Source organism: Monodon monoceros, unplaced genomic scaffold (genome assembly GCF_005190385.1).
Source record: "Monodon monoceros isolate NGI ecotype Baffin Bay Population unplaced genomic scaffold, NGI_Narwhal_1 Super_Scaffold_8, whole genome shotgun sequence".
Taxonomy (NCBI): Eukaryota; Metazoa; Chordata; class Mammalia; order Artiodactyla; family Monodontidae; genus Monodon; species Monodon monoceros.
Window position 1 is genome coordinate 29,475,269 of NW_021703785.1, and position 20,731 is coordinate 29,495,999.

Here is a 20,731-nt window from a genome sequence, read left to right on the forward strand (position 1 = left end):
GAACACAGGATAAATAACTGTGTATGGATTGAGTTTAAACACAGAGCTCTTGTCTTTGAAGTTTGGAGTTGAGAATTATATTCCTTACGCTTTAGGTACTTGATAAATTTTCATCAAAAAACACACATTACTCTAATAATCAGAAATAAAGAATACTAAACAAAAATAAAAACTGGAACTAAATTTTTTATGTTCTCCCACATTACAGCTTCTTATATATTTCTAACCTATCCCAGTACAGTTCTCATATCCTAGAATTAACCACTCCAGTTTCCTTATTATAAAGGATTCAAGCAAGCTTGTATTTTTGCTCAAAACATGCTAAAGTCTTGCGTTCTTGCACTCTCACTCCAGATTTCTAAAACATTATAGATATTTTTTTATCCTATAGATTTTCTAAACTTATCACTGAGGAAGTAAAAGAATATGTAAAGATTCTATGCAAATCATCCAACAATTCACCATTCACTTCACCTCTCACCATAAAAACGTATTGCATTCAAAAACAACTTTCCATCAAAAATAAAGTTTCTTGTTAAAATTTTTCAGGAAAAACGATATCACGATTGCAGTTATAGTTTCATAGGTATATACACATATCAAAACCTGTCACTGTACAGTTTAAATATGTGCATTTTATTGTATGTCAATTTATTCCTCAGTAAATATGCTAAATAAAACATAGTATCAAGAAAAGCCACACACCGAAACATAATTAAAAGGCTTGGAAGGTAGACAAACACAGACACACACAGAAGAAAAAGAACCACTCTTTAAATGCATCAGCAAGTTTATTTACAAATGCAGTTGAACAGAAAGGCTCACTAGTTTCTGGAGAAAACTTCTGGCATACAAACCGTGATGATTTTCCATGAATGAAAAGAAGCAATTTCTACTGGGAATTGCTTAGTGACAATTCTGGTGAAGAAAATAGAGCTCCCCTCATCAAGCAAATAAAATGTCATATAAGCTAAAAAAAAATTTAATAATATTACGTAAATGAAAGGAAGGATACAGAAAGCAAATTTGGGGGTGGATTTTAGTGACATTTTCCGTATTGTTCTGCATTAATTTAGAATACATTATAATAAACAGAGCAAATGCAATTACATATTTATATTAACTATTTCAAATAATGTTTCCAAAACTTAAAAAAAAAAAACAATAAAATAACCCTCCTCAAAACACCATTAGAAAGTCAAACTAGATCATTATCAGCATCAAAAAAATATTTTGAAGTTCTTATTTTTCCCCTGTGCTTTTATAATGCTGAATTCAAAAAGGAAATACTGCACTTTTCCCCACACATAATTACCTTCTTATAAATAAACAACAAAAATACAGGTTCTACCAAGACTATAATGCTCTGATGTAATCTAAAGAGGCCAGAAAAAGTATTATTCTTTTTAAAAAAGAGAGCAAAAGGACATACAACGTATATTTATAGATCTATATCAGCAGCAACCACCTCTTCTTCTATCTGCAACAGTGCTTTCGTGTGGAGGCTTACATCACATGGCGGTTGGCCGTCCAGCTGATCAGGCAAGGAGAGAAGAAAGAAAAGTGCTTAGATTCAGAAACACTCGAATATCGCCACCTGGGATACATAGCAGGAATCGTTCAGAGAATGACCCCACGAGGTAGAAAGAGTTACCCTGTTACTCACTTAGGATAAAGCTGGGCAAATCACACCTCTGGGTTCTACAAGTCTTTCTTTGCAAAAAAATGGAGTAAAAATTAACTGCTGATATAGAAACAAGTTACACTCAACTCTCTATTATTTGTACTGGAGGAGAGAAAAGGCATGGGCAATTTTTCCATGATGATTCCAAAAATCAATTATATTTGGCTTTGGAATTTTGACTAAAGAGAGAAAAGCTCACACACATACACACACTCCCTCCCCATTCCATGCCCAGCCTTGACACTCTCCAACCTCAGTGCTGGCATCCAGGAAAGGTCTGGACCAACGGGGTGAGAAGGCTCAAAACACGGTGACAGATAAGAGAGAGTTGACTGGGCTGAAGCCATTTCCAAAGCACTCTTCACATAAAGGCCATATAAATACCTCAGAGCTCAAAAGCATATGGTTTGGCTGATACCACTTGTAACAAACACCCTTTCACAATAAGGAAGAAACACATGTTACCAGCATCAAGGCTCAAAATATAAAAAGGAGGAATGGTTGTCTTTATGTAGCTATAAACGATATGCAATCTACTTACGCTACCCTATGTTTATAACACACTTACAGGCAAAAACATGCTTCGACACAGAATAGCATGTGAAGTTTTCGAAAAACTCAATTTTTCCAAAAATGACACTGAAACACTATGTCATCAGAATTAATGCTTAAATTATTGTATAATTTGATAGCATATGATTATAGAGTAACAAAGCATACACTGACTATTCTTTATTACCTTTTTAAACCACAGTTTTTAAAGTTGGTCATACTCTAAATCACATAATCAGACCCCATTAGTAAATAATAGAAATCAGCTAAAATGATGAGAGCTTCTTAGCCAAGAAACTGATGAGAGTCTATACAGAAGATTCATTTTGACTGTTGGTCTTGGTTGGTTTTTATGCTTGAGTCACCAGAAGTTTCTCCAGACTCAGCAGACTGCACAGCACACCGTCCTGACTCCTGGCACGCATCCCTCTCTGGTTCTTTGGTCCTATACCCACCCTTGTGCAGCTGGAATCCTGAGCACTGACCCACTGACCCGCTCACCGGACCCTCTTTGAAGGGGATACTCTGAGGTTCCTGAAGTCTGGAGCTCTGGGGCAGGGAGCTTGAAGGGGAGCTGGTGGTAGGTTCAGGGAAATGCATGGGAACCCGTGGTCTCCGTAAAAGACAAGAAATTTTCTCCCTGATTTGCTCTCTTACATTTGAGTCTGAGATAGCAGTCGTTGCAATACAGTTGGTTGTTTCGGATTCTGACTTCGGCTCCTGAGGAAGAGACTCCGAGGTCACGATCACAGGCCACACACTGGGAGACAAACAAAAAACAGCAAAAACAGGAAACGTCCACACTTAGCTCAAGAAAGCTTAAGGCACTCCCAGAAAAAAAAAAAAATTAAGCAAAATGCAGCTTCTAAGCTCTTAGATACATTTCAGCAAAGGAAAAAAAAAAAAAAAGGCCCAAAGATAATTAGATGAAAAGGAAACCTGCCAGATGAGACATTAAAGAATTCATAAAGCCAATTTTAAGAGCCAAGATATCATTCTAAATATACCAAAAGAATAGAAATGATTCGTTGATTGGTTTAAAGAAATTGCATCTTCCTTTCTCCCAGCGGAATGGAGAGGATAAAGCACCACAGGAAGGAACGGGTGAAGGGCACCAAGACTGGGTGTCTGGCTCTCTGCCCTGGGGTGGGTCACCCCAGGCATTCCCCCAGCACCAATTCGGTGAGGTTCACTCACGGTGCTTTCCCTTCAAGGCTGGGTATTTTGGTTCCATGTGCTCAAACACTAATCATTTTGACTCATTCTGCTATGCCTAGGAACAACCCAAGCCAGAGATAGACAAGCTTAAACAAGCTGAGCTCTAAAGGACTCCAGGATCAACTACCGGAATTTCTCTCTCTGGCCCAACACAAGTTCAAGAATCAAACAGATGTGTCTCTAAAGACATACTGCAAACTAAGGGAGTCATAGAGCCCTACTTCTCTCTTATGTGCAAGAGCCCCTTAGGTGCAAGCAGACTGTGCAACTGTAAAAATACATTATTTTTCCTTTCATACTCTCCCTATTCAAAGCTAGGCTTTGGACACTGTTATAATTCATGTCCCCATGCTGTTAATAACCGTGGCAACATGTCAGAGAAAGCATTTACGCACTGTAAATTTTACTTAGAGAATCTTAGATTGGAAATAGGAAGTGCATAGTGCTTCCGGCTTTAAGTTTTGAAGCCAGGTTCAAGGTTTGAGAACCTAGTAGCAGTAGCAGGCCATTTGCGATTCAAAGTGCAGCACAGACCGACAGAGGCAGCGCCTAGCTTGTTAGTGGCAGGTCCACACCCAGCGCTGCAAGAAGCCATGCTCTCTCCAAGCAAAGCAATGCGGGCCTGTAGGCTGTCTGGCTCAGTCTCACCTTAAAACAATGCAAATGATAACAAAGACCCAGGGACTCGATGATCATGGCGGCTCCTTTGCCCAGAATGTTATGACAATAGGAGCACACGCGCTTCCCACTGACCGACCTAGACGTAGAACGAGAATGGAAGGGTGGCTTTCATCCGAGTAGCTCAAAGCTCTTATCTAAAAATCACACTCTGGTATTAACGTGAATCATAGTTTACGAAACTCTTTATTTTATAAACCTGTGGCAGGAAAACTTTCACCAGTCAACCAAAGTATGCCTTGATTATACTGTACCTTGATGGATCTCCACAACGGCTCTGGAACCCTTGACACCTAGTCACATACATGAAGAATTTCCATGTAATCAGTCCATTCTGCACTTCGCGATGCGATCGCCCTCAGACCACATCTGTACTCGGCAACAGCCCCGCCTCCTCTAACGCAGCCGACATCATCTTGCCAGGTAAACCCTCCCAGGCACAGCTCTAATCACGTCTTCTGCTCATCGAACACCGAAAGAGCAGCCCCGCTTCGGAGAGGTGTTGCAAGTCTACTCAACCAACCGCCTCAACCTTATTTTCTCAACCTCTTTCTCATTCACCCGATATTCTAGGTAAACAGAAGTATCAGTGCTTTCCTGACTGTACCTCTGGTTTACAGGGCTGCCTCTGCGGAGAATGACATGAAAACTGCCTGACAGCTACCATTTAGATAGGTAAGGCAAGTTTCTACTTTGCTTTATTTACAAGGCTTATCTCTTCTCCCAGGCCGAAAGGTGAAGGCTACTTCTTATCTTTGCATCCCACTGGACTGGCACAGCACTTCAGTGACATTGGAAAGGGCACAGCTGTTGAGTGCCTCACGTTAGAGCACCACGTGCTCTAGATAGAGACCTTTTCAGGGCAGAGAAGTCCACAGCCCCGTCTCCTTTCTGCTTTCCGAGGGCAGGGTTCTCAGTAAGGAAACAGGTACTCTCTCCTCTGGCTTCTCCCCGACTCTGCAGTCCCTATCTTCCCTCCAAATTTACCAAAAATCCTCATCTCTTCTTCTCTTAATTTAAGCTCCCTGATACACATTTTATAAATCCTGGCACAAGCAACATTTTTAGCTAGATAAAAATATCTTCTCCGAATGAAATCCTTTAGTTGATAGCTTAAAAAAAAAATCCCAATATTAATCATTGTGTTTCTACTTTTCAGTACTTCAACAGTGATGAAAAGTAGCATAGGCCAGTAGCACTCCCTTCAGGTCTCAACAGAAACACTGCTGTATGTGGCTTTGTGAAGCATCAGTGATCTGTGGAGAAGCTCCACAGATATAACACCCCAACACAGGCTGATAATCTGAGCTTTGACCCATACCAAAAGGCAAGTGTCAAGACCCACCAGTATAACTCTCACACAGTTCCCACAGCATATGACCTGCAGAATTCAGTTGATGCAGTCTGAGTAAGATGTTGGAAAACCAGATAAGAGACAAGCAATGGTCTTGGAAATCAAAAACCCAAAATGCCATATCTAACTTAAGGATTTTTAAAGCCAGCTTGTTCAAAGTTCCACAGACGATGGGTCTGGTTATAATGCTTTCCTTTCATACTCAGTTCCTATAAAATGATTTTATATTACAGTCTCATCAAAACAGTCAAACATTTTACAATACTGCTTTTACTCATCAATTTGTCATGCATTCTTGAGCTACTGTATATTTTTATGATTCCACAGTGATAACTGTTCAGGTCCGTCTGCATCTAAGACACTGACCACAGGCCCAAGTAAACGAGCCAGTGGCAGTGAAGTAAACATTTTAAAGGCCTCCAATGGCTTCACAAGACATCCATAAATGCCCTTGGGTTGGCATGGAAAGATAGCAAGGAACTGATTTGGGAAAGGAACACTGAATCTGACACACTCAAAAAGGCTTGTTTTTCTTTTTTCATTGGAAAGCTTGGACAAGATTTTGGGAAATTTTTAATGAAAAACTACCCCTTGAGATGAAGGGAAGAAGAGGGAAAACCCAAAGGGCCTCACCTGTTGCGTGGCTGGCAGCCGGGCTGCGGAACCGCAGGGGAATGGCTGCGCAGTATGGGGGACGGGGTGGTGGTCTTCCCGGAACCCGCTGAGGGAGGGGGTACGCCGGAGGAGGGGTTCCGCATGTAGGCACGGTTCGAAGTGGACAGCAGCTGAGGTGGGGGGCGACTGAAGTCTTGGACAGAGGAAGTGGCATAGACTCCTGAAGGCTGGTTGAGCCAAGGGGACTGTCGCCAAGAACTGGCTCTCGGGGAATCCAGGTTATCTAGAGATTCACCTCTGAAACACGGAAAGGGTTCATCCAAGTTATAGAACACATTCAACTAGAAATCCACTTAACACCATTACAGTCATTAAAATATCCATGTATTTTATAAGCAGGTATGAATCTAACAAGGCCAGTTACATATAAAATTACCTTTAACAGCTAAAGTTCCTTTTCATCAAAGGCATCATGATGTTTCATATTCAATTAACCTTCATTTATTTTTTTTTAATTTTTTAAATTTTTATTGGAGTAGAGTTGCTTTACAATGTTGTGTTAGTTTCTACTACAGAGCAAAGTGAATCAGCTATACGTATGCATATATCCCCTCTTTTTTGGATTTCCTTCCCATTTAGGTCACTACAGAGCAAGAGTTCCCTGTGCTATACAGTAGGTTCTCATTAGTTATCTATTTTATACACAGTATCAATTGTGTTTATAGGTCAATCTCAGTCTCCCAATTCATTCCACATCCCCTTCCCCTTTGGTATCCATACGTTTGTTCTCTATGTCTGTGTCTCTATTTCTGCTTTGTAAATAAGATCGTTATGTACTTGACATTAATTCTGACCTACAAAGATTGACTCCAAATTATGAGGGTTTTTTCCTACCTGGTCAATTTTGTTGTTATGACTTTTAAAACTTTCTCTCTTATCCCAAGTTTGAAATATGTATTTTTTCAAATTATAAAAGTATTATATCATCATGATGAGAAAGACCCAAGCAATCCAGCAGGGTATATACACTTTTACTTACAATTTACCTGCCCTAATCCCCAGAGGTAACCACTGTTGACTGTGTATCCTTCTAGACTCTTTCCTCACACATGCAAGTATATATTTACATACATATACAAATTTACATATGTACGTATAACCACGTCTATATACATATGTAATGTGTTCATATGTTTAACATGCTTAAACAAATGGGATTATTCTACAACTCATATTCTTCATAACTTGCTTTATTGCATGTAATATACATTTTCTTAGAACTATCTTCATGTCAGTTCAGGTGATAGAAGGTACTTTGGTGGCCCCCAGTGGATCATCTTCCTGGTATCCACATCCTTGTGTGGTCCCCTCCCACTGATTCTGGGCTTAGCCATGCGACATGTTGGTCAATGGGACATTAGCAGACATGAGACAAATGGAGGTTTGATAAGCACTTGCACATTAGGGCTTACACCTCTTGCAAGGTTTCCTCTTTAAATCCAGGTGCCAGGTTATGAGGCAACCCAAGCAGCTAGGTGGGGAGGCCTATTTGGAGAACAGCAGCTCCCAACCAATAGCTCCAGCTGAGCTCTCAGTGGAGTATCAGAGGTCAGCAAGTTATAGCCCACTGCCAGGATACGAAAAATGCATGAGCTAAGGGTATTTTATCTTTTCAAACAGTCATTTAAAAAAACAACAAAAAAATACATGACACAGACTTGGGTGGCCTACCAAGCCTAAATTATTGACAATCTGGTCCTGCACGCAAAACAAATTGCCAACCGCAGCTCTAAATGACTACAGTTGCCAAGTGCCCCAACCAATACCATGCAAAGACCTGCCCAGCCAACGCTCAGAATTTTGAGAGTAGTGAATTGTTATTTTAACCCACTCACTGTTGAGGTGGTATATTATAGAGTGATGTCCCTTTCACTCTTTACTAGTTGTATAGTATTCTACTTATCAGGGTGCCACTATTTATTTAATGAGCACCAAGTACACTCTTATTTGTAGATATTCTGATTATTTCTCTTTTTTGCTACTGCCAATACTATCTTTGCATACTTATCCAAATATACCCAGAAGATAAAGTGCCGGAAACTCAAGTGCTCACGGGGTATACGCAAAAACTTCTGCTTAATAAACACTGAAAGAACTGCCCACCCAGTTGGGAACAAGAATTCCTGTTTCCTTATACAATTGTCAATACTAGATTTAATCAATACTAGATTCAATCAATACTAGATTTAAGTTAATTTAATCAATACTAGATTTAATCAACCTTTTAACTCTACAAATCCCACGAGCGAGGCATACCACTGTTGTTTTAGGAGAAGTGTTGATCTGTCATATGCTTACTGACTTTGTCTCTTTTTCTATGAACTATCTGTTCATATCACTTGTCTATGTTTCTATAAAGTTGTCAGGGTTTATTTACTGCTTTTCAAGCGTTACTTTTACATTGAGGTAATTTAGCCCTTGGTCTGTAATGTGTTGTCAGTAATTTTCCTCAGTTGCTCAGCTGTGGAAATACTAAATAGAAGTAGCTTCAGTATTCACTTACCCACGATACATCTGTTTAGTTCATCCTCTCATCTCCAATTAATTTATACCTCTGGATTTTCCTTTAAGTTACAAAAATTAGGCGTCCACACTTTGTGAAGAACACTACTTTCATGACTCCAATCTAACCACTGCCTCATTATAAACAGAGGTTTAATTTTTTTTTGTTTTTTGGTTCAGCATCATCCACGGAAGCACTAAGAGCACATCAATTATTTAAGTGCTTGAATCACACATCAGAGCTCCACAGGCAGCCTGGCAACCTATTAGCCGTGTGGTTTTGTCCGAGTGCGTTGCTTGCTCTAGTCACAGCTTCTTCGTATGGAAAAGCAGAATTACTACCCCTGCCTCAAGATATTCTTTCCAGATTAAGTGAGATGATGTAGACAAAGCACCTGGCACGTGTCTGGCACTAATCAGTGCTCTGTGACAAGTGCCCAATGACATCTGCTCTCCTTCTCTTTCCCCCACTGAATCTTACATAAGAAAAGAAATGATGACATCTCTTCTGTCCAAAGCAGCCAGCACGTCTAGAAATTAAGTATCTGCACCTCAGTACAGAAGGAGAAATAATTCCGAAGATGTCTCTCACCTTCTCATAATCCCAGGCAGACAAATAGGCTCTTTATTGACACTGGAACTGCGCTGTCGGATCCAGCTGTTGTCATCATAAAGGGACGTTCTCTTCCTCATTTCTTGAAGGATCTGCTGTCTTTCCAACTCCGCTCCTGATGGGACTTGTTCCTTCTTGGAGCTTTTCTGCGATGAGCTACTGTTCCCAGTTCGGTCTAAATATCTATTGCTTCCTAAATTGGAAACATCAAAAGCTCTGGGATTAGCACATTAAAAAAAGGCATAGTGGATAAATCTCCAAATACAGTGGAGAAAAAAAAAAACCAAAAAAGTGACATTGGGCACAAATGCTCACATTATCAATTCTCAATGAGACTGCTGCCTCAGAACATAAAGGAACAGTCTCCTGTCCCTAGAAATTCCAATTCCACACCCAGAGGCATACCAGAGGGCTGCCTAAAAAGGAGACAACCAGCCTTGATTTCAGCAGTATTACATTACAAACTGCTCATCTAGAAAGTTTCTCTTCCACTATTTCCTTCCTTCCTAAATTAAAATCAATCAAGCACCTGCTCACTGAATGCTTGCTGTGACAACTCTGCAAGGGAACAGGGCACTCTGTTCTTTCAAAAAAAGTACACTCCCCCCGCGGAGAGAGCGAAGACATAAACGCATGCATCTCCAGCTAACATGGCTCGAGTCTTCATGGTGTAAGTCACAGAATAAGTCATGACCAAATCATAGGACTGAGAGCATATTCAATGACCGAAATGGCTTTTGTGAAATAGCCAAGTAATCCAAATGATAAGCAAGGAATGTTATCAGACTTGTATCTCCTGTCAAGGAACTGACAGAGCTATAATTTGGATGAATGACAATTAAGTCAGGTTTTATCCTGAAGGCGTTGTCCCCTTGGATTTGCTGATTAATTCCTGATATGGGTAAAACATCCCTAACTTTGATGTATCCTCCCCATCTCAATTTGGATTAGAAAAATTCACCTAAGGATTTGTTTTCTTTTGCTCTCCAGATTCACTGCTATTGTCTTTCTTTCAAAATTCATTCTGCCCTAGTTTATCTTCCAGTAAGCAATGAACAAGGCCACCAAAGGTTTCTTATACACACCTATGTTTACATTGGTGTATGCACACAGCTTATCAATTTGGTCAGATTTGGAATAAAATGTTTTCTATTTTAAAGATGCCTTACTGGCATAGCCAAGTTTTTCAATAAAATATTTAATAACGTCTACCGTGTGCTATACAAGAGCTTACAGTCAGTAACGGGGAGAAAACATACATAGAAAAGCAGCCAGATTAATAACACTAGTCACAAATATCAAAAAAACTATTTCTGAGAGTCACACTTGTTATTACTAACAGGTCCCGTGTTTACGTTCAAGAGAGAATATGATCACTGCAGGTTAAAAATGTTTCATGGCAGATTCAAGTACTTAAACTTTAATTTTAATGGTGGCTTAGGGGCAAATTCAGGGGAGAAGAAACTGGAAATCCAAACAGGTGAGAGCAGAGGAACTAGATCAGAAAGCATCTGATAAGTTGGAAAATGAGAGAGTGAACAATTTGGTTATAGTTAAGGGCCCCTAATGGGGAAAACAGCAAAATACGCTGGAAAGTTAAACTAGGACCAGACGATGGAAGGTCCTCTGTGTTAAGGAAAAAGGGGTGATTACAGAACCTATTAGAAACTGTAAATTCTACAAGCTTTAACCAGAGCTGCCATCAGACCATTGGGGCCTGTGGATGTTGTTTTGTTCACAGAGGGCTGTAAATTTTTTTTCATGGCTCACAGGCCCAGCCGCTCCGGAGCATGAACCCGTGTCCCCTGCATCGGCAGGTGGACTCTCAACGACTGCGCCACCAGGGAAGCCCCATTTTGAATTTTTTGAATCTTGTCATTTAAATGTCCAATTTCAGGTTTATATGCAATTTCGGGTTTATATACAATTTCCCTGGTACTCTGCAGAAAACTTTTCTGTCCCAATTCTTTGGAGGCAAGATGAAATTCACTATACAAAATCATATCAGCATCACTCTGCAAAATTTCCACAGATTTCCTTAGCTATTTATAATCATTTTAATCTTGCAGTACTCCCTCCATCATAAAATAAAGCCAAATTAAGCACAAGATAATTTTGTTCTTATACACAAATGGGAAGGGGTGCTAAAAATCTGTTGTATTTTAAATATGTAATCTTAATCAACCTGAAATACCTTGACCTTAAAAATACTGATCATAGGGTGTGATAGCATAACTAAGCAATTGCGCTGAAGAATTCTGAAAAAAATTCACATTTACCATTTTTGTTTGTGGGGTAATCATCCAGTTCAGTAGTGGATCTGGATTTATTCCTAAAACACAGAACAGATTACATGCATCTCACTAAGAACATCCTTTTCATATTTATGAAGTAAGAACCCCCGAAAGATTACTTTTTAAAGCAGCTGATTTATTTCCCATGTCCGGTGAGAGCCATATTTATTTTCATACCAAACTAGCAGAAAACAAGACATCTCTAAAGAGAAAAGAGCTTGATGCTAGGAACAGAAGCATGTGAAAATCCTCTCCAAGTTGATGTCAGTTAAAGCCTATGATTTTCTGACCAGCTTGAATACTTTGACTCTCTTCTCTTCCAGACATCAATCTTCCCAGGCTGTACAAAGCATCTGTCATCAGATCACCTAACATCAGACTGTCAGCACTTCCTTCACGCTGCCCGAGGGTCAAGAAGTCATCTTTGGGGGCATTAGGGTCCTACTCTGAAACAGCAGCTCACCAAATGTTATCCTAGCATTCCAAAGAGGTACTGGAGCACACGGGCATAGGCAACTTCTGAAAAGGCCTAAACCTTGGGTCCATATACCAATCCATGCTCATCTCTTTCTCACTCTCCTAGGCACAATAACTTCAAATACTAGTAATAATAATGAATAATAATATATAATAATAATATACACTGTCATACATAGGTATATGCAGACGTTTATAATATATCAATACAACATATAATTATGTGTAACACACAATATATCACAACTGTTAGCAACATCCATGAATGGTTTCATTTGTATTAAGGTAGAAGAAAATATTTTTAATGCATGATGTCCAGCTACGCTCCTTAATGCCTCTAGGGCATGCTTTATCACAACTACCTACGAGCGTTTCATACTTTCCAGGATTCCTTAAGTTTCCTTTCCCTAAAATCTACTTGTTTTCTCAAGGTAATGAACCACATACATCAAGCTTATTTATATATATATAAATAAATCATAGCTTTAAAAAAGAGAGATACACATTTTAATGATCTAAAGTTACCCAGAAACATTCACTATAAATAAGGTTATCCATCACTAGAATTTTTTGTCTAGCTTAATGTCAGCCCATTAGTACCTTTATGTATGTTGTTTTTCTTTTCCCTATCTACTCTGAGCCCTGTTCAGTCATCCTGATTGCCTATAGAGATGAGTCCTTCCTTATTTCTAAGGTGAACTTCCTAAAGGAGAAATTTATCTGTGAAAACACAGATTAATGGTCATACACTGGATATATATATATAGACAGACTTTTCAGAAGTCCTTAGTGATTTCAAGAGTGCAAAGCATTTTTAAAATTCTTTTAAAATATTAAATTTAATGTTTTAGGAAATATATAACTTTTCAGGTATCTGAAATCCTATCTTCATTCCCTGAAACTGACTAGTAGTTCTAATCAAACTAAGAGGAAGGCTACAATTCTCATTTCAGATGTCCGCATGGAACTTTTGGTAAGCTTATGCCATTGCTTATAACTTTTTTAAAATAAAGCTTCAGGTAGATCGCAAAAATGAACACAAGTCTTATTCTGTGTCCATTACCCTTGCACTGTGGCTCCTCCCACAGAGAGAGGGTTTTTCTCCTCTTCGTGAACTTGCGCTGGCCTTGTGACTTTAGATAACAGAATGTGGCAGAAGCAATGGTGTACCAGGTCAGACCTTAGACTGCAAGGTGCCTCGCACGCTTTCTCTCTTTAATTCCCTCTCTTTTCTCTGTCCAGCCACCATGTACAGGAGGCTGCACTGGCTTGCTGGATGTTGAAAGACACGTGGCTTAGTTGTTCTCACTGTCCCTGCTGACGGCCAGTCAACTCCCAAAAGCAGAATTGCTTAGTAAACTGGTGGTAGATGCACTAGGGACCCAGTCAATTAAAAGAACCACCAGTTGAGTTTAGTCTAAAATGCTGACCCACGAAATTGTAAGTCAAGTCACTAAGTTTAGGGGCCGTTGGTTACACGGCAAAAGCCAGTTGATACAAACATCAACCAGCAGGATATCTTTGTATCCCACAAAAGAGCAGGCGCTAAAGCAGTCCTACGAAACATCTAGGCAAGACGTCAAATATTCTTCTGAAGCCAATTACTCCAACCAAATTACAATTAAAGTTCTACACACCTGTCACTAGGAAGCAAACCTGAAGATTCTTCTTCTCTCTTTGGTATGTCATAGGAATCAACCGGCCTAAAAGATGGAAAAAGAGTTTATGCTCAAAGTATTAGACTTTAATGCCTGCCCAGAGTTTAAGAAATGGATATCAAAGTAATGTTATTCCAGCCTCTTTATGAGAATGGTCTCTGAGTTGAAAACTAAACATACAGAAGTATTTCAATCCATCCCTACAGAAAACAGACCTACTACCGCCAACAGACATTTGCAATTCATTCATTCCACAAACATACACTGAGTGCCTGCTATGTTCTGGTACTATTCCAGTGCTGGGCTACCGAAGCAAACAAAACAAACTTACTGGCCTCATAACACATTTTAGTGGGATGGGGCAGGTTAACAGACAAGCAAATAAATGCATAATGTAAAGCAGGCGGGTGCACACTAGAGAGAAAGGGTGGGGGGAAGAGACGTGTTTCTGATGAGGTATTCTGCAAAGTCTGAGAAGGTGACATTGGAGCAGAGACTTAAAGAAAATGAGTAAGCCACACAAACACGTGAGGGAAGTCTTCTCCAGGTACAGGGACTAGAAAATGCAAAAGTCCCGGGGCAGAGTCAGTTGGACATTTTCATGGAAGGAAAAGGAGGCCAGTGTGACTGTAAGCGACCAAGTGAGGGGAGAGTGGTTGGAAGCTGGGTGGACAAGAAGGCCGAGATGCAATTCATTCAAGCCATCGGGGCCACGGCGACGACTCTGGATGATGTTGTAACGTGACAGGGAGCCATATGGGAACTTTGAGGAGGGAAGTTAGGTGACAGGATCACTGACAGTGAAAAAGGTTCACCTCTGCTTGTGTGGCCCTGCGTGGAGGACGGATAGCAGGGAGCAGGGGGACCAGTTAGCTGTATCCATTCCCCACTTCAGAGGCACCCAAGTCAGATCAACTGAAAAAGCACACGCGCCCTTCGGCCGTGGGGACAGACCTTCTGTACTGGTATATTTGGATAGAAGTTTCCCTCTCTCTCTCCGCCCGGCGCTTCTGCTCGTCTGCCTCTGCCTCTGCCTCTGCCTCTGCCTGGCGCTGCTTCTGCTCCTGGTCTTTCTCTTGCTGCTGCTGCTGCCTCGTTTCCTCCTCTGCCGGGGTTCCTTCGCTGTCAGGTGCCTTGGACTCTTCGCCCCGGGTGGCCACAGCAGGCTCCCGTGTGGTCAGAGAAATGCTGTTTGAGTTTAGGACCATTAGCTCCTACGTGACCAGGGAGAAAAGAAACCCATCTGAGAATCCGTGCATTTCTGTACTATGCACAGATACGTCTATATTCAGTTTTAAATGATACTTATTGTAGTTGGCCCAGAATTCCACTTGAAATAACGTTAAAAGTTTTATCACTAACAAAAATCACACATGGGTGGTGGAGCTGTAACACAGAAGAGGAAGATGCACTTAGAGCCTAGCGATAGGATTATTTAGTGACACAGTAGAGAAGCTAGGAGAAAGGCTGAAAAGTCACAGTGAAATTGACAAACCAGAGCCTGGTATGTTCAGAGAACTACACAGGTGAATCTGTGACAAAAGCCAGGTGAAACGGGGTAGCTTCCACTTTACAGCGAATTTCACCAACAAGGTAGAGAAGTTAGAAGAGGGCGTGGGCCAACACTACCTCATTCAAGTACTTGGAATTCTCTCTCTCAGCCTCCTGCTTAGCCCTCTGCCACTCTTCCCTTAGCTTCTCCTGTTCACGTTGATATTTTTCCTACAAGATGAGATGGCATATTAATTAGTTAATAGGTTAATGATGTTAATCTCTCATTTGCATTTTGCCAGTTCTACCCTCTACCTCCATCTTTAAAGACAGAGATATTGGTTTAACCAATCAGATTTGCACTCCTAAAGTAGATCATAGCTTATACTGAGCTAAAATGCAGACTTGGGAAACGGCAGACATTCAGAATTGAACCCATATCCACTCTTTACTGTGGCTGTAATTCATCAACGCCCCTAGCTAACTGGAAGGGGCACTGAATTACGGTCCAATGGACCAAGCACACAGTTTATGCAGGTGGAGGTCCTGACAAATCTCTACACCTCTCATGCATAAGAAAATCCATAAAACGATGGTGCCACATACTCTAAAAATATACAAAGGGTCTAATAAATAATTTTAAAAGAAGGACTCTGGAAATTTTCAAAATGGAAAAGTATTTCATAAAAAATGTGCTACAGGGGCTTCCCTGGTGGCGCAGTAGTTAAGAATACGCCTGCCAATGCAGGGGACACGGGTTCGAGCCCTGGTCCGGGAAGATCCCACATGCCACGGAGCGACTAAGCCCCTGCGCCACAACTACTGAGCCTGTGCTCTAGAGCCCGCAAGCCACAACTACTGAGCCCACATGCCACAACTACTGAAGCCCACGCACCTAGAGCCCGTGCTCTGCAACAAGAGAAGCCACCGCAATGAGAAGCCCGCGCACTGCGACAAAGAAGTGGCCCCCGCTCGCCGCAACTAGAGAAAGCCCGCGCGCAGCAACGAAGACCCAACGCAGCCATAAATAAATAAATAAATTTATTTATTTTAAAAAAATGTGCTACATATCAAAAGATTTGTTAATTATGAGGTTATTGGCTTTTAATTTTTTATAAGTTGCTTCTTAATGTAGGTTGACACTGAGCAGGAAGAGCTGTTAAAGCAAACTGTGTTCCTGCTGACCCACACTACCCTGCTTTACCTGCAGCAGGCGGTCCTGCTCTTTCTGCCACCTCTCCTGCCGCTTCCGCTCCCCTTCCTGATCCCACGTCCAGCGACTCGGGGCACTGATGGTCGGAACTGGAAGCTGCCGAGTTACAAGAGAAAAGGTGCAAAGCAGAGAAGAATATGTTACTTCATTAAGTCATCTACTGAAGTACTTTTTTTTTTTTTTTTTTTTTTTTTTTGGGGACGCGGGCCTCTCACTGTTGTGGCCTCTCCCACTGCGGAGCACAGGCTCCGGACGCGCAGGCTCAGCGGCCATGGCTCACGGGCCCAGCCGCTCCGCGGCATGTGGGACCTTCCCGGACCGGGGCACGAACCCGTGTCCCCTGCATCTGCAGGTGGACTCTCAACCACTGCGCCACCAGGGAAGCCCTACTGAAGTACTTTTGCATACATAAATTATTCATATCGCCCTTGGCCTACGCTGTACTAAAGGAGGGTGGGCTTTATATATCAAAATAGGTCTCTTACACAAATGAACTTATCTACGAAACAGAAACAGAGACTCACAAACATGGAGAACAGACTCGTGGTTGCCAAGGGGGAACAGGGCAAGGGGCAGGGGAGGGTTGTATTGGGAGTTTGGGATGAGCAGATGCAAACTATTTTATATAGAATGGATAAACAACAAGGTCCCATTGTATAGCACAGGGAACTACTGATATATCCAATATCCTGTTGTAAACCATAATGGAAAAAAATATGAAAAACTATATATATATATATATATATATATATATATATATATAAAACTGAATCACTTTGTTGTACACCAGAAACTAACACAACATTGTAAATCAACTATACTTCAATTAAAAAAAAAATAGGTCTCTTTATCTTGGAAAGATACTCCTGGATAAACTCTCATGCAGCTTAAAATAACGGTAAGCGATGCTACTGTGTGCTAATTCAGTCCCACCCAGGCCTCCTTGTTTATTCCAAAACCAAATGAATACTACTTACATCAGGCACCACAGAATCAGAACTTCCTATATTACAGCACGTGGGCAAGGAAAGAAAAAGAAAACAATATAAATCTTCATTTCTATGAAATAATTCCTTTCAGAAAGTTGTATCACTAACTGTCTCTATGCCAATATACTGAGTGACATCAGTTTTTTCAAACAACAGTACATTTCTCTCTTTAGTTCCATCTGTTTGTTATTCATCTTCCAAATTCAAAGTCAGTAAAAAGAAGAGAAACAGTGGATGCCAAAGTTTCATCTTATCTCTAGGTGCTAGAGCTGAGATACTGGTGTACTTATTTCTAAGGGTTCAGGGTTCTTTTATTAATAGAGTGGATAGTATTCTCATAACTTGGCCTAACAGAAGAAAAATTGAATTTCAAATATTACAACATCTACCAAACCCAATTTTTTTACTTGCTGCTATTCAATTACATTGTGACAGGTGTAAGTCACATTTTTCAGGCCTTATTGCTAAGGAGCTACTTTTCTGAAATAAGCCACCAACGAACATATTCAAGAAACATTTCCCTTTTCACTCCTATTATTTGAAACACAAAATATTCAGACTTCATGTGTAACCCTATGGGGAGAACGCTATTCTTTTTATTCTTATGGGGCCTACATAATTGTGTGTGCCTGTATGTAGTACAATGATTATAAACATGTAAGCAAATTTCATAAAAAACACTACCATACTGTATTTTTAAATTTTCCTGAAACCTCAGCTGTCAAATAAATTATTCACTTACACAACCATATTTTTAAGAAAACTGCTTTGAGATTTAAGAAAATATTCTTCCCTAAAATAGTCTGTTGAAGAAAAGTGCGTGAAAATGGAGAAAGAAAAGGAATTGCTTTATTTTAGCCAATTTGAGCTAGGCGTATCACACAGTTTCAATTAAATTACCATAGAATAACAAGAGTTGAACAAAAATTATCAAAAACACAAAGGACACTGACACAAATGGACCCTTGTACATGCAGAGCTGGTAAGCTACTTCTATTTACGGTCAAAAAGAAATCTTAATTCACCAAAAAAGACTACGAATAGATTAACACAAAATACACAAATCCAGTAAGTACCATGTTATAAGGCAAGTTTGGAAATATTTTTGATAATCTTAAAAGTAAGAAATAATAACATTTTAGACACCAACAGCACACCCCCTACTGACTGTGCCATTGCATCTCAAATGTTGGATATTACTTTTAAGCTCTTGACTGCAAAGCACAGAGTTCAAACTGCATTCATGAGACAGAGCATTAGACAAACGTGAAAGGGGAGGAAATGCCACATGCACGGCACATTGTAACGCAGCACTGCCCGACTACACCAACAAAGAGAATCTCAAAATGTACTTGTTTACAGATGTGACCAAATTTACAGAGCGGTCCTATTAACACTCCAAAGCCATCATCCCAATAGCAATCAACAACTCTGTTCTTTATTCAGAGCATTTTCCAAAACCCAAAATTTGACTCTAAAAGTTGGCCAATTGTATGTTGGTGTAATCTAATATTATGCAATTTGTAGGAAGCAGTAAGGCATAAATGAAATTCCTCATTTCTTACTGTCACCCAGTGGCAAGTAGTGTGTGTTTAAACAGCATCTCAATGTTTTTAATTAAAAAAAAACCAAAAACTTCAGAGGTATACAAAGGACACACAAAGACCCATTACCACAGAGGTAGACCCATGAACTGTAAGAAAAGCCTGATGACCCTAGGGAAAGAATGGAAATGGGTTATGTTGCTTGGTCATAATGATGGCCAAATAGAAGAGGCTCAGTGCCCAGCACCACAGACTATCAGGAAAAGAGTGGAGAGTGGGAACAATTCCATGAAAGTACATGAATTGTTAGCTTGGCAGTTTACCTTGTTCAAAAAATTGTGATCGCCTTTTTAAGTTTTTCAAAGAAATAGGTTCAGAGGCTAGTTGAAAAATACAAACACAAAAAAAAAACACATCAATACCATGTCATTCATTTTAATCTCTCACCACTGGAAAACTAAACGATACTTGATACATCTTTCCATTCTGTAGCAATATTATTTTTAAAATGATAAAACTGATTGCCATAGAAGATAGGGATTATTTCAATGCACAAAGACACACATAGTTTTAGTAGTCTATACTACGTTCAAATTAGTAAAAGGAACTAATATTTTGATTAATAAATTTTAGCAGGTAGCATTACAGTTTCAAAGTAGCTGAAGTAACATCTTCCGTGCTAGATCACACCCCTTTAGGGAAGTGGAAATTAAAATGTTTTTGCTTAGGTTAATCAATTCAAAATCTTTTCTAGTACAGGAAGAATTGTTTGTAACTAAGATTTTTCATAGTACTAGTAAGTAAAAAAGGAACTAAAAATAATGGGGAGGCGGACAAGAAAATAAATATCCAGAGAACAATTCTAAAAAAAACCCAAATGCTAAAATTAAACTATTCTTCTAACTAGACTATTTTGCCCTAGTTTCCAAGATCTTATAGCCCCTAACTTTACATAAAGCAAATAGAGTTCAATCAGATAAAAAAGAAAAAGAAAATATTCTGACTTCTACAGATCTGTCACAAGATTATGGCAAATGATTATTATACTTCAGTTTATTCATAAAATGTAAATGTAATTATTATTTGACACTAGTTGATATTGACTTATCTAAACAAAACCCTCAAATGACAGGGCCTGTGTATCGCCCCATAGTCACTAACAAGTGCTCCGCTGAGTCACAGACAGAACGGGACCCGCACATCTTAGATTAAAATATCATGAAGAAAAAAGCAGTCATGTTCACTTTTAAAAACTCCTTTGACAAAGAATGCAATATCAAACAGTTAAAATATAGTCACATAATTATCAGAAATTAAATACATAAATAATCAATAAAGGAAGGGAAATTTATAAATTTGGTTTGATTTTGACGTAAGGTATTATGAACTGACAAATGCAGATTCAAAACCACCAAACCACTGAGAAAACCCAGACCTGTGCCTGGCAGTCTAGTTTCATGCTAAGAGAAGCTTCATCCTCTTTGGGTTTCTTTTCCTGCCTATGTGGACCAGATCTTTCTTATTTATTTTGTGTGCCTAAGCTATAGCACACAGCATGTGGTAGCTCAATTATTTGTAGATAGACAGCAGAAGGAAGGGAGTGATGACTCCATAATGCAAAATTTCCCTAGATGCTATGTCTGCTTTTTCATTACAGATGGGTACTTCTGCTAACAACTGTTACTGCCACTGGTATTTCCTTATTACTAGCTGCTTCCAGGCTTGTCCCTTTCACAACATAAAAAGGGAGAAAGGAAACCTCGCATTTAACTAAGATTCCCTTTGCCAG

At 39.8% G+C, this 20,731-nt stretch overlaps 1 protein-coding gene across 14 annotated transcripts in view; it reads right to left on the bottom strand.

Annotated features, from left to right (window-relative positions):
• Positions 1–718: 718 nt before the first annotated feature.
• Positions 719–20,731, bottom strand: part of LMO7 (LIM domain 7) — a 200,725-nt gene continuing 180,712 nt past the window's right edge. For 5 of the 14 annotated variants that reach the window (XM_029209932.1, XM_029209933.1, XM_029209929.1 and 2 more), the window contains 11 exons: positions 19,266–19,322; positions 17,387–17,412; positions 16,401–16,505; positions 15,335–15,427; positions 14,660–14,919; positions 13,685–13,750; positions 11,556–11,608; positions 9,256–9,469; positions 6,120–6,398; positions 4,103–4,211; positions 724–2,996 (listed from right to left, as the gene is read on the bottom strand). In XM_029209932.1, coding sequence (XP_029065765.1) covers positions 2,823–2,996; positions 4,103–4,211; positions 6,120–6,398; positions 9,256–9,469; positions 11,556–11,608; positions 13,685–13,750; positions 14,660–14,919; positions 15,335–15,427; positions 16,401–16,505; positions 17,387–17,412; positions 19,266–19,322 — 1,436 coding nt within the window. In that variant the 3' untranslated portion in view covers positions 724–2,822. Of the gene's footprint in view, positions 2,997–4,102; positions 4,212–6,119; positions 6,399–9,255; positions 9,470–11,555; positions 11,609–13,684; positions 13,751–14,659; positions 14,920–15,334; positions 15,428–16,400; positions 16,506–17,386; positions 17,413–19,265; positions 19,323–20,731 lie in introns of all 14 variants that reach the window. The other 9 variants (XM_029209944.1, XM_029209936.1, XM_029209938.1 and 6 more) reach the window with 9 other exon arrangements.